This window comes from Rhinoderma darwinii, chromosome 7, assembly GCF_050947455.1.
Source record: "Rhinoderma darwinii isolate aRhiDar2 chromosome 7, aRhiDar2.hap1, whole genome shotgun sequence".
Taxonomy (NCBI): Eukaryota; Metazoa; Chordata; class Amphibia; order Anura; family Rhinodermatidae; genus Rhinoderma; species Rhinoderma darwinii.
Genome location: NC_134693.1, coordinates 129,891,923 through 129,915,633, shown reverse-complemented (window position 1 = coordinate 129,915,633; position 23,711 = coordinate 129,891,923). Strand labels below are relative to the sequence as shown.

Sequence of the window (23,711 nt, the reverse complement as noted above, 5' to 3'; positions counted from 1 at the left end):
CTGAGCATGTGCGAGGCTCAAACAAAATGGCGCCTGTCCTAAGTAGAAATCGGTTATACCTCACTAATCTGTAATCTCTTCACCATAATCCTGATAACTACAAGAATATTTATAATTCAGGACATTAGTTATAACCACTAGTAGGATCACGGCCTCGGCTGCTGGTGACGGGTCCTCTTTGAATTGATCAGAGATCAGTCTTCTTTGAATGATGACGATTATTGGAGCGGCTTTACAGGATGCAATACAATCGTGTATCGCCTGTGACTGAAGCAATCTGACAGATCACACAGCCGCAGGCTCTCGCAGGAGGAGAGAATAACCTGTAAGCGGCCGCTAATTGACTGTCACACTTTACGTCCTCACAGATGGCATGGGGTGTTATTGGTTTTGTGTGTGTGCAAAGGGGGACACGCAGGAGGGTTAGCACTATTTATGGGGCACTCTCACCGGCACTATGTATGAGGGCACTCTCTGGCAGGCAGTATGTATGGGGCACTCTCTGCCTGGCAGTATGTATGGGGCACTCTCTGTCTGGCACTATGTATGGGGGCACTCTGACAGGCACTATATATGAGGACACTCTCTGGCTGGCACTATGTATGACACTCTTGCTGGCACTAGGTATGTGGGCACTCTGGCAGGCACTATGTATGAGGGCGCTCTCTGGCCGGCACTACGTATGGGGCAGTCTGGCACGCACTGTGTATGGGGGTACTCTCTGACAGGCACAATGTATAAGGGCACTCTGACAGGCACTATGTGTGGGGGTACTCTGACAGGCACTATGTATGAGGGCACTCTCTGGCCGGCACTACGTATGGGGCAGTCTGGCACGCACTGTGTATGGGGGTACTTTCTGACAGGCACAATGTATAAGGGCACTCTGACAGGCACTATGTGTGGGGGTACTCTGACAGGCACTATGTGTGGAAGCACAGGCATTATGTCTGGGGGTACTGTGTATGGCAGTAATATTTAGTCACAGTATGGTGGTATTATTTGGTGCTGGGGGGTCGCCATTTCTCTTTTTCACCTCCGGTACCAGAAAAGCTATAATTGGTATTTGGGTGGTTCCTGATTTTGTGACTCTGTCTGTACTAGTTTCGATCAGTACATTGCAGAGAAAAAGCCGAATTTCACTGCGGATTTCAGCCTTTGCAATGCAAAAACTGAAATCTGTGGCAAGTCCGCTGTGATATCTGCAACGTCTGAATTACCGGTCAAATATGCAAATGTTGGTGCAGATCCGTTGCGTTATGTGCTCCAAATCTGCACCAACATTTGCAGCGGAAAAATTCTGCCACGTCTGAACATGGCCTCAGTGTAGATGATTTTACTGAAATTCACCATCATGTACATTTAGACACTATTAGGGTATGTGCACACACACTAATTACGTCCGTAATTGACGGACGTATTTCGGCCGCAAGTCCCGGACCGAACACAGTGCAAGGAGCCGGGCTCCTAGCATCATACTTATGTACGACGCTAGGAGTCCCTGCCTTGCTGCAGGACAACTGTCCCGTAGTATAATCATGTTTACAGTACGGGACAGTTGTCTTGCAGCGAGGCAGGGACTCCTAGCGTCGTACATAAGTATGATGCTAGGAGCCCGGCTCCCTGCACTGTGTTCGGTCCGGGACTTGCGGCCGAAATACGTCCGTCAATTACGGACGTAATTAGTGTGTGTGCACATACCCTTATGGGTCTTCAAAGCAAATTTAGTTGTCATTTCTGAGTCAATATTATGTTCTTCACAACATTTATTTTATTTATCTTTCTTTTATTATCCATATTATTTTGAATTACATTTTCTCAAAACGTTAACTCCCAGGAATCAACTATTTGATTATTATTTGAGACTTTAACTATTTACTTCTGCCTGCGAGTAGAGCCGTTCCTATATACTTTCTGACGTCTCAACTGTTTAATAAAGAGATATTGAAACAGAAATTTGGTAAGATAATAGTGTTATGTGTCGTGTTTCTGGTAAAGCTGACTGCTAACCAATATGATTCCCATTACAGTTCAAACAAAGGTTAACACCTTCTATCCCAGATTCCTGAATGAAAAATCTGCCTCGTAATGCACCCCGAATACAATATCAATGCACAATTAGTCAGATTTGACATTCAGGATTCTAGGAAAGTTGGGTGAGCTTTAATGGTGGCCGAATTGGTTGGTTTCCAGTTTGCACAGAAAAAAAACCTGAAAATAATTTTTAACAACTTGACGGAACTCGATTTGAGGATTTTTATTTATTTTTGTTACTTTTTTACGACTTTACTGTTTGTGCTTTTTCAAGGCGGCTCCTGTGTAAGTTTGCAGTCTGTAGTGTCCGTCCTGACAGTCAGAAGTGCACATAACCTCATTTTATTGTGTCCTCGTCACTTGAGAACAGTCCACCTTGATGTTTGAGTGTGTGGTGTAAATGAACAATGCTCCGCGGTGATTAGTAATTCATCCTCTACCGGGAAAAACAAACAATAGTTTCTCTTTTCTTCTTTCTTTTGCTGCAGCGATGAAAATGCAAGAAAAGATCTAAAGATTCTGCCAGCGCTGCCCACCAGAACGCTGCAGGAGCACCCGTCTCTCACCTATTGGTATGTGTACAGGTGTACAGGCTGCATTTTTTTTTATGTGGCCCTTGTGGTCTGATGCTTGAGGTAAAAGATGCAACAGTTTATACTTCCTGATGAGCTGAAATGCACTAAAATAGCAGTAAACGAGGGAATTGTAACGCAACATATTTTATTTCATCAAACATTATATCTAACACTTTGTGTCTTTACTTCTAGCGAGGATCGAGTAATCCAACATTGCAAGAAGCTAAAAGGTGTCACTAGAGGACAAGCCATAGTTCGGTAAGATCTTCATGTGCAGCTCTATCATATTTAATGTATATTTAGTGTGTATATATATATATATATATATATATATAATATATATATATATATATATATATATATATATATATAAAATAGTCCCGCTCCATTCACATAGGGCACTTGAAGACCCCCATTCTCAGGATCGGTGGGGGTCCCAGTGGTCAGAGCCCCACCATTCAGACATTTATCGCCTATCCTGTGGACAGGTGATAAACAATGATTATGGAAAAAAAAACTTTAAATGTATTTCTCTGGACAGTGCCACTAAGGGTATGTTCACACGCAACCGCAAAATACGTCTGAAAATACGGAGCTGTTTTCAAGGGAAAACAGACCCTGCTTTTCAGACGTTTTTTACCAACTCGCATTTTTACCAACTCATTTTTTTACCAACTCGTTTTTGGAGCTGTTTTCATTGGAGTCTATGAGAAAACAGCTCCAAAAACGTCCAAAGAAGTGTCCTGCATATAATGTATATAAGTGTCCTGCATATAATGTATAGAAGTGCCCTGCATATAATGTATATAAGTGTCCTGCACTTCTTTTGACGAGGCTGTATTTTTACGAGTCGTCGTTTGACAGCTGTCAAACGACGACGCGTAAATAACAGGTCGTCTGCACAGTACGTCGGCAAACCCATTCAAATGAATGGGCAGATGTTTGCCGACGTATTTGAGACGTATTTCCAGACGTAAAACGAGGCAAAATACGCCTCGTATATGTCTGAAATTTGGCCGTGTGAACATACCCTAAGGGTATTTTCACACGCAACCGCAAAATACGTCTGAAAATACGGAGCTGTTTCCAGGCGAAAACAGCTCCTGATTTTCAGACGTTTTTGTAACAACTCGCGTTTTTCGCGGCATATTTTACGGCCGTTATTGGAGCTGTTTTTCAATGGAGTCAATGAAACACTGCTCCAAATACGTCCCAAGAAGTGACTTGCACTTCTTTTTCACGGGCGTCTTTTTACACGCTGTATTTTGACAACGACGCGTAAAATTCCACCTCGTGGGAACAGAACACCGTAAAACCCATTGCAAGCAATGGGCAGATGTTTGTAGGCGTATTAGGGGCATTTTTTCAGGCGTAATTCGAGGCGTAAAACGCCCGAATTATGTCTGAAACCACTGCGTGTGAACATACCCAAACCTAACGTATTGCTGCGGTTTCCTGGGAATCGCCACAAACTCATCCACAATATTCTCCAGGATTGTACAGATAAAGCGCAGGTTATGTTCACATTTATTTATGTCCGGCAGCAATTCATCCCCCAGAAGAAACCTCTGGAGGTGTGGAGACATGTGCGGCCATATTTCTATACATCCGGCATGTCCACAGATGACGGACAGTATCCATACATAGAGATTTGTGGAGTCACTCCGGGACTAGCGCCTCTGAGCAGACCCTGTGCCTGGTAACTCCAACTAAATGTAGATAATGCCAGTGGTCCCTGACAGAATAAGGACAACAGGAGATAAAGTCTCTCCTGCCTGATTTCCCTGCCCCTCACCAGTCCCCATCCCCCAATCAACAGCAGAATCCATCTACAAAAAATACACATACAGATATACAGTATATTATACGTAAATAATTTCTTGTGTCCAGCGTTCGGACCAATTTACTTCTCCAGAGAAATCCTGGGGGCAGAACTTCTGGGGGAGTCATCAGTATGTGCCCCCACCAGACCCTCCACAGCCACATGGACATCACAGTGGTCACCTGTCGCCATATCTAGTCTTATGAATATTCATATAATGCCGTTGTATGCAGTGCGTTGCCAGTAGATGCCCCCAAATGTCTGTCACAATGACAAGCATGGCGTATATTTTACCATGTTGGTTATTTTGCATAACATTTTTTTCTTCTTTCTCTCTTCCCCCACCTGCAGGTACATGAAAATAGTAGAAGCTCTGCCGACATATGGAGTTCATTACTACAAAGTAAAGGTCAGTGACCGTTCCCCTATAAACACATCCATAAAAAAGTTATATTCTTGTTCACAGACTTTATTACTAGTCCAGGACGACCCTTAATAAGGACAAAACAATTGCTCTTCCAGTGTTTGATCTTTTATGAAGATATTGGGCTGGAAGTTTTCATGTTGCTTTCATTTCCTTTGTATGCTGCAGCTTGGCATTGAGCTGCATCCCCCGGGCTACTGTGGATTCTGGTTGTAGCTTCACTTATGTCTTCTCCAATAGTTTTCTACACAGACAGGAGGGGACATTTTGTTGCTAAAATGTTAACAATAACCAGTCATTAAAAACCATTTCAACCTAAATAATAAAACATTTCTATAGACACAAGTCCTTGAGTTTTCCTCTTGTGTGAGATTGTTAAAGATTCTTCTATTCAATCATTTCCTAGTTATATCACGTCCTGAGAAAGCCGTATACTGCCAGGATGGCTGCAATGACATTTCTATCACCAAACCTTCCCTGTTACCCGTGTAATTCCAAAGTATTTCTTCTCAATTCTGGAATGGACACTTGAGGAGGAGAATTCTGGATCTTTTGCCACATTTTAGGGTCCAAATTACGGCTGAACTGAACTTGGATCACTAGAGAGCTCTATGGTGATCTAAGTTCGGTTGAGTAGAACCGCACAGGCTCCAAATGTGACAACCGTAATATGCTTCCCAAAATGTGGCTGAAATCCGCCAAAGTTCAAACATTTTCCGCTGTGTTGTGTTGCTGCTTGTCTGGAGCGGGAGATGCATCTAGGAGAAAGACACGGCGCACAGGAGGGTCTTACTGCACACTAGGTGGGGGGTCTATATTTGTTTTACTATAAGACCGTCCCTCATCAGCGCGCGCCCCGGCTTATAGTGACTTTACATCTTATTGCGGGTACGTTCACACGGCAGCCTCCGCTACGGCTGAAATTACGGAGCTGTTTTCAGGAGAAAACAGCTCCGGCATTTCAGACGTAATGGCAAGTGCAGGCGCTTTTCGCTGCGTCCATTACGGACGTAATTGGAGCTGTTTTTCCATGGAGTCAAGGGAAAACAGCTCCAATTACGTCTCAAGAAGTGACAGGCACTTCTTTGACGCGGGCGTCTTTTTTACGCGCCGTCTTTTGACAGCGGCGCGTAAAAAAAATGACCGTCGGCACAGAACATCGTAAAGCCCATTCAAATGAACGGGCAGATGTTTGCCGACGCTTTGGAGCCGTGTTTTCCGACGTAATTCGGGTTTAAAACGCCCGAATTATGTCCGTAAATAGGGTGTGTGAACCCAGCCTAACTGGATCTTTCCATCCCCATAATTGGATCTTTGTATAAATGGTTTGCCGGACAGATCTCATGTTTATGATCATTTTCCCTATTCATAGATTCTGAACTTATCCATACCTTTTATAGATTTGAGGTGAATGTTATTTTGCCATAGAAATTTGGGGTGTTAAATATGTCTGTAATGCCTTCCAACATATGGACAGCTGTCGGGATAGGTTTGCACCTAACATTAACAGTAACTGACCGTACTGTGCGGCATGTAAGAGCTCAATAAAAACCGCCATGTTTGTGGTCTGTGCATCAGTGAAGAGAAGATGGGACATGTTCCTGTCAGTGGTTATACAGGGACCAGCGACATGATTGTCAATACAATTTTCCGGCCTTCACAAGATCCCGGTGCACATAACTCCTATAACCTATGTCCAGTATATATGGCAGTGAGAAATAACTGCCGGCAGCGCCATCACGTCTCTCCCATCCCCCTCAACAGAAAAAATCAAACAGATTTTTTTTTTATTTAACTGTCAACGGCACAGTTAATGTGCACTACAGATCCCAGCATGCTCTACTGCCAGAAGGAAATTAACTACATGGATGTATTTAGACTTTTAAAACATCTCTATTGGCTCCTCATCGAACAGAGAAGGTGGAAGAAACACACATTGGGCACAATCTGTCCATGCCAATCCATACACATTTTTATTTTCTAACGTACAACTTGTACAGTGAGAGCTAGAATCTGATTGGATGCCATGGGCAGCACCACTTAGGACCTTGTTGCCATGGACAGCATCACAGAAGCGTCGTCACCCAGTCACGGAATTCTCAGCAGTAACGGTCAGTGCGAGGCAGATATCGAGGAGAGAGGAGCGGCTAAGCACTACTGCGATTATCCCGGCTGGGTTTTAATTGGTTCTATATCTTTTTTGTTTTTTTATTTTCTTTTATTTTTGTTAGTCCTTCCAGACCCACACTTCCGAGTGTGTGGAGGAAGAGGCAGCCAGATGGCTGCACCGGGGGCTGGTGGAAAGCTCCAGCCCCGGAGACATCTCCATCGTCCCGGGAAGACCCCGTACAGCCGGGAGCCTGAGAGACATCAGAGGCAGACTGGCATTTTTGGACGTCTAACGGCAGCATTGAGGATCGTGCCATTTCTTAAAAATCTGTGGAGAACACCAGATAAAGAATCGGGCCGATACCTGAGGCTGAAGACTCCACCACCACCAACATCTGCAGCCACCACCTGCTCAGCAATGGAGGAACATCAGGTGCCAAAACCCACCATAACATCAGGTGAGGTCCAGGCCACTGCCCCATTGCCCAGGAGACCATCAGCCTGGGAGCTGCCACCAACAGCTGCAGTTCCTACCCGTGCAGCAAGGGAGGAACATCAGGTGCCCATACCCACCATACCATCAGGTGAGGACCAGACCACTGCCCCATCTCCCAAGAGACCAACTGCCTGGGAGAAGTTTCTGGCAAGAAAGCCATTAGTCTCTGCCACAAACAGGGGGTCACCAGTAGTGGCTCGAAAATCCAGGGTCCGCAGTGCACCTTATGTGTTACCACCGCGCATTAAAGTGACTGCCAGACAGGTGCATGAGACCCCACTATGGGACACTATGGGTGGTGCATCACGCAGGATGCTGAGAGCCATGCTGAACACGCCATTGGCGGATGATTGCAGGTGCCATGTCAGCGATGAGGGAGACTATGTGCGGTACACCTTCTCCAGAAACACCATCTATCCGGAGAAGGAGTTCCACGGGGAAATTTCATTTCGCTGCAAAAAGATCTAGTGGTGGAGTCTCCTGCAGCGCGCCAGTAACATCAGGGCACTCGCTGCGATTTCATATGATTGATTTTCTGGTTGACATTTGGCTTGTTTATTGGACTACTCTTTCTGACTGCCGCCTGCCCTGACCTATGCCTGTTTATTTGACTATTCTTGTTTGCTGCCTGCCCTGACCCCGGCCTGTTTATTGACTTCGCTTGTTTGCTGCCTGCCCTGACCCCGTCCTGTTCATCGACTACGCTTGTTTGCTGCCTGCCCTGACCTTTGCTTGACCAGCGACTATTCTTCTGCCTGACGATTTGGTACCTTGTTGTCTGTAGATGTGGGTCATTGCCGTGCTGCTTCTCAGGGTGATCCCCACTACATACCTTTAGTGCCCCCCTGCTTTTAAGGCAGGCCTGCACTGATGATCCCCCGTTCTCTCACAGAGTGCTAACCATTACACTATGGAACGTGCTTCAGGTCGTAACCCCTAAACCAGACTCCAAGTCTCACACCAGAACTCTCCACTACTGCCTGGTGTCCCCTTTGTATATTCCCAAGGGTCCTCCTAGCACACGGGTACTTTCATTGTCCCCTGATTTTCAAGGTTGGCCCGCCCTGATTATCCTTGGTTCCCTCCTGCTGATGCTGCTGATGGACAGTCTGGCCGAGATTCAGAGTGCTAACCATTACACTATGGAACCTGCTTCAGGTCGTAACCCCCTAAACCAGACTCCAAGTCCCACACCAGAACTCTCCACTACTGCCTGGTGTCCCCTTTGTATGTCCCCAGAGTCTCCTTCTAGCACACGGGTAAATAAGGCGATTATCCTCTTTGGTCCCTTGCCCTGGATGATTCAATCCTGCTTAATTGGAGCCGCCATGTCTTGCTGATAAGGGGTGAAGGGATAAATCAATCCCCAGGACAATGGTAAGTTATTTGATTAAAGGGGTATTCCTAATGTAAAGGACCTGAAAAATAATATAATAATAATTAATAATGTGATTGACTTGAATTTTAAATAGTTCAGCGTTCTGCATAAAATTGTCCCCCTACCCCCCCCCCCCTAATTTTACTCCTTCATGCAACAGGTTGCCATAGTATACGTCCTGTAGTAGTTCCCTTATTACAGGACGAGCGTGCGCAGTTTCCTTCCAGCCGGTCAGTGCTGTCTATTCAGGCAATAGATTTCTCATCTGTCGGGATAGGACAGGGTGGTTGGTACCTGGTGGTTTTTATGAATAATGCAGATTTTACCTTTTGCACTGATGTACATTATACTTTATGGGCGCCAACCAGCAGCGGGCTCTTTATTCAACAATTGGACCGGGTTTTGCCACAACCGTTAGACATAAACACTAATGCTGTCCCCCTGGTCCTATCACTGGGAAAGCTGCTGGACTTTAAGGGGCTCCGGTAAATGACTCTAATCCGACCCTTATTTCCGAATTTGTCTGCTTCTAAACAACACTAAGATAATTATATTTAAGGGCACCCTCCTATATTAAACAATGCGTTTAGCCTATTACATTTTACTTGGTGGCCTTGTGGAGGTATCCGCACTGCAATACTACTCCCACTATGCCATGGAGAATTCTACTATATCATGGGCAAGTCTAAACGCAAAGGCAATCCTGCCAGACTTACTGAATTTTTTCATCGATTCAATAATTGTCAATTGGGATCTTCATCAGAGACCTCCTCTACCTGTCACAGTATTTTAGTTGATGTAGGAGATTCCCTCATCCCTGCACAGTCTGGTAGCTAAGTAGTCCATGAGGTGTTTGTTGAGGGCCCAACCGGGAGAATGTCATATCCCGGAATCCTCTGCTGACTCCGGAGTTCATGAAGCATCTGTTAAGGACGCAACTAGGAGAATTAAATAGAAATTGTCGACACTCTAAAAAAGGAATTGCTCCAATCAGAGACCATTGCCAAATCACAGAATGAACTGATTAATAAAAATGAGGAAATGGAGAAAAATAATTCTGGACATGGGAGACCGATCCCTTCTCAACCACAATTGACTTTGAGGAATCCTGGATTTGGTCTCTCAGTCACCGACTTCATGAGATTTCTGCCTCCAGATGTCTCCACCGTAGAGAAAACACTGGCCCCAAAGCTGAAAAATCTTCCCCCAGAGTTGGACGACTTTACACAATCTCATCATCACATGGAGATCATTGCCTACAAATGGAGATTCCCATCAAACTAGTAATGTCCAAAAACATCCATCATTATGTCTTCACTACACGGCCCGCAGCTCCGAAAGTCTGAGAGAAATGGAAACTCCTGTCCCATCACCACCGAGAACCTCCGTCACCACCAACATAAAAGAAGAATCCTGGAAACTCAATCATGAATGGACTGTAGCTGGACGGGGATGGTAAGTCTAAATACTCACTGCTTTCCCTGATGATAATATAGGATGTGCTAATACTCGTTACATGATGTCTCTGCAGGATTCTGTAGTCTGAATACATGTTCACACGACCACTCTCATGCTGAGTACACATATTATTATTCCCACCTGTTTAGTAAATTGCCGCATTTCCCGGATCGAACACACTGCAGAGAGCCGGGCTCCTAACTTCATAGTTATCTATGACGCGGCCTCTCCGCGGAACTACTGTCCCGTACTGAAAACTTGATTACAGTACGGGACAGTTTTCTCGCAGCGAGGCAGTGATTCCCAGCCGGGCTCCCTGCAGTGTGTTCGATCCGGGAAATGTGTCTGACATACGGACCGTATATCACGGACCGAACACGCTCGTGTGAATCCGGCCTAAAGCCCTTTTACATGGGCCAGTGATCAGACAAACGAGCGATCATATGAACTCTCGTTCCAGATCATTGCCATGTGTGTACAGGGCAAAGATAAGTCGATGAACGAACAAATGCTCGTTCATCGGCTGATCGTTTCGTTTCGTTTCGTTTACAAAATATCGTTGTCGGCAGCACATCTTCCTGTGTAAACAGGGAGACGCGCTGACGACATGATGGAAATGCGTGGGGACGAACGATCGCTCATCCCCATACATAACTGGTCATATCTCCCTGTTAAAGGAGTAAATGAGCGCCGATCAAAGAGCTGTCTTGTTGATCGGTGCTTGTTTTTCAGCCCATATTGGTCAGTGTTAAAGGATCCGAAGGGTATGTTCACACGCAGTGGTTTCAGACGTAATTCGGGAGTGTTACGCTTCGAATTACGCCTGAAAAAAATCTCCTAATACGCCTACAAACATCTGCCCATTGCTTTCAATGGGAATTACGATGTTCTGTTCCCACGAGCCCTTATTTTATGCGTCGCTGTCAAAATACGGCGCGTAAAATGATGGCTCGTCAAAAGAAGTGCAGGACACTTCTTGGGATGTTTTTGGAGACGTTTTTCATTGACTCCGTTGAAAAACAGCTCCAAAAACGGCCGTAAGAAATGCAGCGAAAAACGTGAGTTGTTAAAAAACGTCTGAAAATCAGGAGCTGTTTTCGCCTGAAAGCAGCTCCGTATTTTCAGACGTTTTTGCTCACTGCGTGTGAACATAGCCTTATTAATTCCCCAACTTCGGTCTCATCTGTTTCTTCCCTTATTGGTGCAGGTAACCTGGTCCACTGTTATAGCCCCGTGCATGGAGACGGTGTGACTCCTTTAGAGCTGTACAGCCTTAATGACTGCCGTACTGGCTCAGTGTATGGACATATTTTCCCCCATAAGCGGTGCTTCTAGGGAAGAATCCCTCCATACATACAGATTTAGATAAAGCATGCAACAATTGTTTGGTAGGATTTTACAGAAAAAAACCTTTATTTGCTGAATATCCATCAGAAGCTCAAGGACCTTAGTAAACTTTCTTCCATGTAAATCATGAGAAGGTATCAGACTATAGACATTCGTGCTGCCATGAGGTGCATGTACAAGACCTTTTAGCACCTTGTGACCCTTATATGTGAGGATGGGTTCACACTGCGTTTTTGTTGCTTTATTAAAATGCATTTTTAGTTGTTTTTTTTTGTCTCAAGTCTCTCATTGGAAGTTCATCAACCAAAACAAACAAATAAAAAGCATGTTAAAAACTCAACAAAACAAGGCCCAACCCTCCTGTCATGTTACCCCTCATATAGTTTCCCTGCAGAAAGAGCTATATACTCTCTTTATATATATATATATATATATATATATATATATATATATATATATATATCTGAATAATGAGGCTTAATGCAAAATGTTGTGATTCTTGGAATAAAGCAGGCGCCACCATATTGGTTGTCAGCCAGCAAGAACTAATGAGACGCACAGCACACGGCCCCATTGATTTTAATGGGGCTATTCACACATGCGTGAGTTTTCACGCAGCGAGAGTCCGTTGCGTGAAACTCACTGTCCTATATTGGTGCATTTTCACGCATCTAGTCGCCCATTGAAGTCAATGGTTGTGTGAAAACCACGGACAGCAAAGCACACTGATACATAACGCAACTCACGCTGACAGAATTACGCGGGTTTTGCAGGCTTCCTATAATATTTTCTTTGTTTCCAAAAACATCTAAGGGCCTCTTACATCAGCCAATTATCGGGCAAACACTCGTTCCCCATCATTGCCTTGTGCAAACAGGGCAACGATCAGCCGATGAACAACCAAACGCTCGTTCATCAGCTTATTGTATCTTTTTGAATGCCGAAACTATTATCGTTGTCGGAAATACATCTCCTTGTGTAAACAGGGAGACGCGCTGCCGACATGATAGAAATGTATGGGGACGAGCCATCATAGTAACGGGCGCCCGTCCCCATACTAGCGCCATGTGAAAGGAGCAAACGAACGCCGATCAACTTTGATACAGTTGACAATATTTTTTTTTCCATTGTTAACAGGACAAGCAAGGAATCCCCTGGTGGCTGGGGATAAGCTACAAGGGAATTGGACAATACGACATACAAGACAAGATAAAGCCTAGGAAGGTATGTTCTCTTACAACCTCTAATGAATAGGTAGAGCCTGTGTCTAAACCAGTGGTCACCAACCTGTGGCTCAGCAGCTGCTGTAGAACTACAACTCCCAGCATAAGCTCATACTCTGAGTTATAGTTATGCAACAGGTGGGAAGCCACAGGTTGCAAACATAATTTTATACAATTGGTCCTGCATTTCTATCACATTCATACAATTGTTCTGGCCCTGCACTGTCCACAGCTCTGCATTGCAAGGGTATGTTCACACGTCCTATTTTCAGCCGTTTTTCGGGCCGCAAACGGCCGAAAAATCGGAAGCAGAACGCCTCCAAACATCTGTCCATTGCTTTCAATGGGAAAATGGTATTCTGTTCCGATGGAGTGTTTTTCGCTGCGTTTTTTTAAGCGGAAAAAAACGGCCGCGAAAAAGAAGTGCAGGACACTTCTTGGGACGTTTTTGGAGCCGTTTTCTATAGACTCTATTGAAAAAAGCTCTAAAAAACGGCCGTAAAAAAAGCCGCGAAAATCGCGAGTGACACAAGAAACGTCTGAAAATCAGGAGCTGTTTTCCCTTGAAAACAGGTCCGTATTTTGAGACGTTTTTGACTCTGCGTGTGAACATACTCTAACAACATTCTTTATATCAGCATCACCTGTCTGTAAACTGGACTCACGTATATTGCAGTAAATTTAGTCCAAGCAGTCTGTAGTCATTACATTGCGTACATTATAAAATAAAATGGCATTACTTATTAAAGCTTATGATGGTTTGACTCACAGCGCATATACAATTACCTGTAATGAGTAACGTTTCTAGTATCTATGACATTTTTGTGCACGTTGTGATTTTACAAAGGGTAATATTAAAATGTTGGGCAATGCAGGTAAGAAATGGATGGATGGAATGTGTATAAAAATATAAGTGCCATCAGGATGACATGTCAGGGGCTTAAAGAGGTTGTATGCAGAAACAGCGCCGCTCCTTTCCATGGGCTATGTGTGGTATTGCAGCCCAGTCTCATTCAAGTGAGTAGCAATACTAGACAAAGCCTGTGGACAAGGGTGGTGCTGTTTCAGGAAGAAAGAAGCCATGTATTTCTAAACCCCTTTAATCGCAGCCACTTATATTGTGCAACTCAATGCATTTCTATGGACGTTTAGTCATATGTCCCATCACAGAACACATGTAAATTGCGTCTAGCGCAGTTACAGAGTCACATATACTAAACAGTATCCCGACGCAGTGCTGCCACTTGGGTGGCAGCTGCCGAGGGTATGCGCACAGGGGGCTACGGGAGGGGGCCTACATACGTAGGCCATAGAGATGAGATTTTGTGATGAGACACCACCAAGGATCTACCAACAATCTCATTGAGAAGCCAGACGGTCCCCTAAAATCGAAATTTTTTCCCCCAGAAATGCAGATCTAGAAATGTTTGGCAGACAATTATCTTTCGACATTCATAAGCATCACATCCCAAGCTGGCATGTTAATGGAGAGTCGGGGGAAAATGGTTGTTAGTCAGCTATCCCATGTTTTTTAGCCAGCTGCATCGGCAAACCCACTGTCCATTCTATATTCTCCTCTACCCCTCCGCCATCTTGAATACCAATGGAGGTCCTGACTTATACACTGTATATAATTTGCACTTATACAAGGAGTTTCTGCACGCTGATGTGGGGTGGACATGTATACTCGATCTTTCATTCAACCCTGAAACCTATTTAGTACATCTGTTTTCCTCCACCTCTTCTATAAATATTTTCTGCTCCACTCCCCGGCTCTTCTGCTGGATTTACTTGGGCGGAGGCAACAGGAGAGAAAAATAAATTCAATAGGGAAAGCGGACACATAATTTGATTCATGACTTTCTCACGGTCCCGTCCAGACTAATATGGCCGCTTAAACTACTGGGATCCTAATTGCCGAAAAATATTTTTATTGAATGACACAGTTCAGGTTTTCATTGGCTCTTGGCAGTAAACGAGACAAAAATAAAAGTAGCGTGATTCCTATTTGGTATGTTTGGCTGCACGTGTTTGTGCCTTCGCACTTATTTCTATATATTTAAACCCCAAAATTTGTCATCACAGAATTTTTCATGGCTTCGGTTGTAGCGTGGGCTATTTTTCTCTGCTATCGGACATTTTCTACTTAATTGGATGGATTCCAACATAAATTGAAAAAATATTTACCCATGAAGGACCCCAAATTCCTGTTTATGGCCATGCCACTCTTCATAGAGATTAATCGGAGCGTCAAAAACAGTCAAATGATAGCGCTCTGCTGTTTCCGACGCTCCTATTCATTTCTATAGGGACTGGCTAAACAAGTGTGGCTTGGGGATTTGGGGTCCCTCTTTCTCAGTGTGGTCCCGGAAGTCAGATGCTCCCTACCTATTATACCTTTATGACCTATTAATTGACTTAGGACTGATTAACCTCCCAATTTGAGACTGCAAGGAATTCTGGGTATCCTATGGAAAAATTACTGCTTGCAAAGTCTCATTAACTCATTAGATGCCACCTAAGCAAATCCTGTTTAGGTCTGACGAGCGTCCTGTTCAGGGACCCTCTTTGAATAGATCAGCATAATCTCTCCCTGTCTCCCCGTGGGCTTTGAGGCTGTCTGGAGAGGTGACCGAACATCCATGCTGGGCTAAGGTAACAGCTGGAAGTCATGTCCCCCCTGTACTATTCTCTCCTGATGACAAGACTGCAATTTATAACATTGTGAGGATTATCTGTATCTTCAATGCTGCTGAGGCTTCAGTATTCACACTCCACTCAGTTCTATTAACACGTCCATACAGCGGGAATCATTGGCATACAATAGGAAGCTTCAATAATGCATTTGCAAGAAGGAGTTTTTGGAGATGCACTAAGCCTAAAGTCGGCAGCTTATAATAGTGCCGGAGCGTTAATGTCCTCTTACACCGCCCGCCCTGGGTCGTGCCGATCAAACGAGCGCCGATCAATGAGACAGCTTATTGATCGTTTGCTCCTTTCACAAGGAGCTGTGTATGAGGACGAGCGCTCGTTACTCCGATTTCTCGTCCCCATACATTTGCTTACACAGGGAGATGCGCCGCCGACAACGATATGTTTCATTTTTAAAACACGATCAGCAGATGAACAAGCGTTTGCTCGTTTGTTTGTTGATCGCTGCCCTGTTTACACAAAGCAATGATCGCCAACTAGCGTTCCATGAACGAGCTTTTGTCCGATAATTGGCCAGTGTAAAAGGACCTTTATATGCAGCTGGTCATATCCGTCACATATATGTAAACGTATATATAGGAGCTCAGAACAACAGATATGTGAGAGATAGTAGCGATCAGACATTGTTCTGAACTACCTATCAGTCAATCACCCCAACTGACATGGCTGATAACAGGGAATAAGACATTGTATTCAACTTCACAGTCAATGTAGATAAAATAGATGTTCTAGAGATCGTACTCCCGTAGGCAGAAGCTGAAGCCTATGCGTGGACCACTAGTCCCAAGTGGCATTGCCATGAGCCACCAGGCTACATAGGAAATACTAACAAAGAGATTCTGTGTACGGAGCAATGATCTGTACACAGGTTTTAGTTTTCTTTAGATGCTTTCTTCAAGAAGAACGGTGGTGATCCTTGGAACAGCAGCTTAAAGAGGCTCTGTCACCAGATTCTCAAATCCCTATCTCCTATTGCATGGGATCGGCGCTGCAATGTAGAGAACAGTAACGTTTTGTTTTTTTTAAAACGTTCATTTTTGGCCAAGTTATGAGCTATTTTATATATATATGCAAATGAGCTTTGAAATGGACAACTGGGCGTTTTTTTTTTCGTTATGTCCAACTGGGCGTGTATTGTTTTTAACTGGGCGTGTTTACGTGTATGACGCTGACCAATCAGTGACCAGTCAGCATCATACACTCATCTCCATTCATTTACACAGAAGCGATGTGCAGCCACATACACAGAGATTAACGTTACTGCAGTGTCCTGATCATGAATACACATGAAATCCAGCCTGGACGTCATGTGTACTCAGAATCCTGACACTTCTGACTCTTTTCTTTGAGATTTCCAGCAAGGGAAACGAAATCTCGTTTACCTCCGTAATCTCGTGAGATTACGAGTGGCTTGCTGGAATCTCACAGAAAAGAGTGCACGTTTTTAAAAAAACAAAACGTTACTGTTCTCTACATTGCAGCGCCGATCACATGCAATAGGAGATAGGGATTTGAGAATCTGGTGACAGAGCCTCTTTAAAGGGATTTTTTAGTCCTAAGAAATTGATGGCCTATCATGAGAATAGGCGATCAATACCTGATCGATGGGCGTCCGGCTCCCGACACCCCTGCTGATCACCTGTTTTGAAGGGTACGAGCGCTGCTTTCCTTTCATTCCTTACCTGCTTGTAGTGTAAATCAATGGGAGAAGGCTGTCATACCGTGAACCGCTGCTACAAGTGTGATGGTGATTTACAGTACGAGCAGGTGAGGAATGAAAGGGAAGCAGCGCTCATACGAGAAACGGGACCCCTTCAAAACAGCTGATCAGCGGAGGTGTCGGGATTCAGACTCCTGATCAGATATTGATGGCCTATCTTGAGGATAGGCCATCAATTTATTAGGACTGGAAAACCCCTTTAAAGAATTATGCCATATGCGAGTGGCAGACTGACCATTAGGGCAGTGCCCGAGGGTCCAATGATAGTCACAATGTTCCTTATGTGCAGGGCCTACCAGAAAATACAAGTGATAAATACTCCTGATATGCAGGTTATTAACCCAAACATGTCAGTAGTTGTTGGTAACGGCAACGCAGAGGGTCCAGTACGTACCTACTGCCCCTGAATGTATGAGCTAGACCTGTTTTCTACCCCCAATCTACTATTCCCTGTAGTCAGCTGTAAGTGACGCTCCTTGCACAATGCCTCACGTGGGTGGCTTGAGGTGTGAACAGGTTGTAGGTGAGACAGGAGCAGGAAGGAAGTGTCGTGAATTGACGCCCTATTTCTCAGGGTGAACGACAGAAAATACAATGGGAAGTTCTTTTGAATTGAGACGTGTGACCTGAATGGTCGGGCAATTATAAGACCAGATAGGACCGATGACTGGGTCCTCATTCCTGATGATGAACTGGGAGACTCCAACCCCTAGAATACATTGCTGCATGGCATTTGATCTGATCTCGGGCCGGATTCACATATCTAGGCTGATTTACCTTTCAGGGATCTGGAAAAGCTGGGTGGCAACTACAGTGGGAGCTGCTTTGCCGGCCATATTGGTTGTCACTAAACTTTCTCACAAACAGAAACATCTGAACACGTGTTTTAGAAGCTTTGGAGTGATTAATACTTACGTTCGGGCGGCGGTGATTCCCTGATTAACCCCTTCTCAGCCAGTTTGACCTGTACAAGTCACTCACTGACCCATAATAACTTGTCATTGTTCGGTTATTTTTTTTATACGCTGACTATATCTGCTCTGAATATAGAAACTATGATACAAAACACTATAAATATGAAATGTCATGTACTTTATAGCTGTAAACATGTAAAGGCAAAAATATCGTCTCTTTATAGGGAAGGTTTATTTCCAATTAACGCAACCGTAAAACATAAGGACAATGTTTACTGTGCAAACAAAAACTTCCTCTGAAGGCAGCACAGGCATCCTGGCCATGTGTGTATGAACTAAAACCAGGGGCAGGAGTAAAAACCTAAAAAAAATATACATACAGTGAGGGTCGACAGATAGCAGACTGAGCAAAACTTATATTTAAAGGGCCAGTCCCATGAAGACTTTCCTGATTGAATCTGGCCTGGCGATCAGCTGAACTGCTGGGTTGGCCATACATTTGTCTCCATGCCAGCCATTTCAATAAAGGGTCGACCATGTAATCCAGCAGAGCGAGAGCCAATCATTGTTAGCAGCTCTCCACTCTGGATATTAGAAGGGGGGTCCTGAGCCAGGGATACCCTCTATAACATCCCTATTTAAAAGGAAAAGGGTTGTTTATACGAGGCAACCCCTTTAAATCACTATTTTATAAGGCCCCTATAGATTGCAGCCACATAACTTTTGGTGTGGCTTCTACAGGAAGGACTGTTCATCCTGAGCCTCCTGGTTCTGGAATAGAATACCAGAGTAAAGTAAAATCTGATACACAGGCAGAGCATTATGACAAGGGAGCAGGAGGGTGCAGATATATATGCTATTCAGCATCTGTATAAAGCTGGGTGACAACATTTATGGGCACTGTAATGGCTATCACTTATGGCTGTCGCCCAGCTTCTTATCTGTATGAGACCAAAATGACAGATAAGGGCGATTCAAATATTTTTTTTTTCGGTGGGGTCCTTAAATGGTTTAGCGATCTGCAAATAATAATAATGATTGTTATGCTATTCAGTAGGGAATTGAATGGCTTTATGATTATGGATCCAAAACAAAGGATACTCAATTCTTCAGGTCTCCTGAATATACAGGGTGAGGCCTTTTGATGAGACCTTTAAGACATTTTGTCCTTTCTCAGCAGGGTGATCGGATTATCAATAGGCTTCTTCATCTCATGTGTGCTTTTCTCACAGATAGTACGGCATTGATCAGGCCTGTGATACAATACTCAGCAAATGGCCAGAACCCAGATAGACAGGGAGATGAGATATGCAGCCCGGCCTGCTGGGACAGATCCAAATCTATGATAGATCTTTGGTGGCTTTCATTGGGCAAGGCGACCACCATTATGGCCGCCTTTACAGATCCCACTAATTCCTGCTAAGCAAATCTGCCTATTTATGTAGTGATACTGGAGCTGGAGAAGCATAGCTAGGCAGATTTGCCATTCAGGACTGTAGGAAAGCTGGGTGACAGCTCATGAGAACTTTACTGGTGGCCGCACTGGTTTGAGCCCAGCTTTTTTTTATTTTTATTAGATAAAATGTCAGTCATTGCATATGGCATTTTTGTAATTTAGAAGCGGACGTCCAGGTGCCTATCATGAGATTGCAAGCAAATAGTTGAGATGGAAAGTTAATAATAATCCTATAGGTAAAGTTATTTCTGCTATTCCAGGTATGTCTATCTTCAGGCCTCAATCACCATGCTCACGTACAGCTTTGTGCAATATATGGAGTTGGCAGACTTTGCAATTAAAAATCCTATTCCAGGAAGCCCCATAGACTACCGGTACAGATGTTTTACTTTAGAGGAGAAATCCCATAAATGTCATATAAAAAAATCATACTTTTCAGTCCAACCACACAAATGTTTGCATCTAGTATCTAACGAATTAATGTGGATTGATATAATTAGCATAAAATCCCTATGATAAGGGTATGTTCACACGACAGCGTCCGTAACGGCTGAAATTACGGGGATGTTTCCGCCTGAAAACATCCCCGTAATTTCAGCCGTAACGGCATGTGCAGGCGCTTGAACGCCGCGTCCATTACGGACGGAATTGGCGCTGCTATTCATTGGAGTCAATGAGTAACGGCTCCAATTATGCCCAAACAAGTGACAGGCCACTTCTTTGACGCGGGCGTCTATTTACGCGCCGTCATTTGACAGCGGCGCGTAAATATACGCCACGTGTGAACAGACAAACGTCTGCCCATTGCTTTCAATGGGCAGATGTTTGTCAACGCTATTGAGGCGCTATTTTCGGACGTAATTCGGGGCAAAAACGCCGTCCGTAATTAGTGCGTGTGAACATACCCTAACACTGAACCACCAGAGCACAAGTCAGAAATTGTTGTCATGGGTACAGTGTGAGAATACTCGTTTGGGTAAATTTAGAGCCGCCATGTTTACAGGTCATTAAGCTATAATTCTTTCCTCGTATTAAAATTACATTGTAAGATCGGAGCCGCGGTGGTAAGGACGTAGCGTTTAGTACTGGTTGGGGGACCAATGATAAGGGTCACTGAATCTGGTAGGAAATGAATATTTATTCAATGGTTTGTAAGTCCGGCTTGATCTCCGTTTGCTTCCTGAAAATGGGAGTCACAGTTAGGCGGCAGAGAAACAGATTTACGATCCCTAAAGAAACTTTTCGCTGCCACTTTCGTGCCGGGGACTACTGATTGGTGGATAAAGACTAGTATAGTAGATCGTTGCATTAACAGCAATTCCTGATAAAAACTGTATTCAATAAGAAAAATCCCACATGTAAAAGTAGTGATTGCGATTTTAAAGAGTAACTAAATGTTTGAAAGACTTCTGACATGCCATAGTGACATGTCAGAAGTTTTGATTGGTGGGGGTCCGAGCACTGAGACCCCCACCAATCGCTCAATCGCTTCGTGTCTGTTCGGCTTTCTCCGGAAAGCCGATGTATCGGAGTACGGGCGCATGGACTTTCTATTGAGTCCGTACTGTGATACATTCATTTCCGGAAAAAGCCGAACAGACACGAAGCGGCTGAGCGCTCACTCGTGCGCTTTTACCGCTTCGTTTAAGCGATTAGTGGGGGTCTCAGTGCTCGAACCTCCACCAATCAAACTTCTGACATGTCACTATGGCATGTCAGAAGTCTTTCAAACGTTTAGTTAGACTTTATGGCTTTGCGTTTGTAGTGTCTGCTTGGAGTATGCGTCGGGAAAGCTCCTGGCGCATACATCAAACATTTCTATAGGCCCCCATTCACACGACGGAGTTCAAAAGACAGTCCTTTTGGCCTCCGTCGGGCTGGTATACATCGGTAAACCTTAGCATGGGAGCCTATGGGCGACGGATGCCACTGTATGCCTCATAACTTGAAGCTCCTGGGCCCCAATGTAAAAGCCCCACCTACCATGTGCCATTTATATTATTGGTGTCTTCTTATGTGGCACAGGGGCTTTTGGGCCCCCTCAGTAACCAGGCGCTTGTGTGACTGCTACCCTTGCACTCCCTATAGCTACGCCCCTGCTTATTCTATTACCTCATGTGTGATGTAGATTTATTACAATCGAAACTACACGTTACATCACTGGCCAGTCCCAAAAAATGTATGGCCTATCCTCAGGATAGGCCATCAATATGTGGTCGGTCGGGGTCCAACTCACGGCACCCCTGCCGATCAGCTGTTATGAAGCAACCACCTCAATGGAAGAAGGCTGTAATACTGTGAACTGCCGCTACAAGTGTGTCTGCGATTCACAGTGTGAGTAGTAGAAATGAAGAGGAAGTAGTGCTCATACGAGCGCTGCAGCCCCTTCAAAACAACAAGGGGTCAGACCCCCACCGATCAGATATTGATGGCCTATCCTGAGGATAGGCCATCAAGTTTTTTGGGACTGGAAAACCCCTTTAAGTGTGCCCATCATACCACCCAAAAACACAACAGGGGCAAATCTAGAGAGTGGGCATGCTTCACATTTCTTTTTACTTTTCACTGAATTGGTCCAGTAGGTGGCACAGTGTGAGGCTAGCACTGCCTATCTTCCTGCTGTCTACCAATCCGCATCACCAAGAGAACTGTTCTTCTGATTTGCCAAGATAATTGAGGTAGGCAGTAATAACCTCACACTCTCTCCACCTACCTGACTGATTCAGTGAGTAGGTGAAGTCAGTATGCAGCCCCTCCACCCCCGTTTCATAGTTCAATAAGCGGTAGTGGACCCACTTACTAGTTTAACCCATTACGGATATCTTACGGGTGGTAATACATCAGTCATATACAATTCAGTAGCGATTCCATGATGTGGAATACATTGCGGTGCTAAATCCTACTGTGTAATATCCCTTTAAAATGTATTTCCAATAATAGTATCTGGGGAGGGGGGAGGTAGAAGTCATACAAAGCTTTTCTGCTATCTGGCTGGCACACAATAAGTACACTGACCACATTGTCTCTATTTTTTTACACATTCAGATACACGCAGCTTGAATTTCCGGACAGATAACAGCTGTATTTTGCAATGATGCACTTGTCGTCCTAGACGGAGTAATCTGCTGTGGTGTGATATGTAACCATATCCACATTGTACGCACGCTCCAGATTATCAGTCCGCTGGGGGGGAGGTGACTAATTGGAGCAATGTGCCAAGAATGCTGTCCGTGCCAGTTCATGCCAGTGCATCATTTTTTTCAAGATTGATAATGTGAGAATTGTCTTACGTCATCCATGGTTTACAACAGCGCCCATTTTATAGGGAACCTGTTACCTTCACCCTTTAACCTATTGAAGAAGCAATTCAACAAAAGGGCAGGAAAATATCTTGTTATGCCCCTGTCCTCTGTAAATCCTCTCAACTATTCGGCAAAGCCGAGGAGGGTCAAATGACAAACTATTGCCTTCTACACACACTCGAGTTCTAGTTTCTAAGGAGTCAAGAAGGTGGGACTTACTTCTTTTGGCCACCTGGCACCTTGGAAGCCATTGGGCACCACAAGTAGAAACTAATAATAAGATGCCAACTTGCTGGTCTTATGATGTAGAGTTTAGTGATGTTGAACATTGGAGGAACGTGCCGTTAGATATCCGTCATCTAAACACATTGCCGGGAATTTATTGAACGCTGAAAAAGTCTACAATTTTGGCGCACACTTTTTTTACTTTTACATTGCTTCCGGCACTTTTTTTAAGGTGGCCTTGGCTTTGCAAAAGTTGACGGGGTCATTTGTGGCTTGACAAATTTACCTTGATTTATGCCAGAACTGGCGTAAATTATGGCGAAAATCTACGCTAGCTCATAGCTGGCATAGATTTCACTTTCTTGCGCATGGACGACCTGACGTGCCTAATTTCGTAAGAGGCGAGCGCCTCTTAAAAAATTAGGTGCATTTTACTCCGACTTTCTTTACATTAAGATTGGCGCAGTAATAAATTCTCCCCAAAGTCTGTTCGTCTTGATTGACATCTGAGCTTTC

General features: G+C 44.3%; 1 protein-coding gene across 2 annotated transcripts in view; it reads left to right on the top strand.

Moving 5' to 3' along the window:
• The window catches only part of LOC142658178 (FERM domain-containing protein 4B-like), a 183,952-nt gene that overhangs the window by 138,918 nt on the left and 21,323 nt on the right, over positions 1-23,711 (top strand). For both annotated transcript variants that reach the window (XM_075834025.1, XM_075834027.1), the window contains 4 exons: positions 2,523-2,606; positions 2,802-2,867; positions 4,783-4,840; positions 12,781-12,867. In XM_075834025.1, the coding sequence (XP_075690140.1) occupies positions 2,523-2,606; positions 2,802-2,867; positions 4,783-4,840; positions 12,781-12,867 (295 nt within the window). The remainder of the gene's footprint in view (positions 1-2,522; positions 2,607-2,801; positions 2,868-4,782; positions 4,841-12,780; positions 12,868-23,711) is intronic.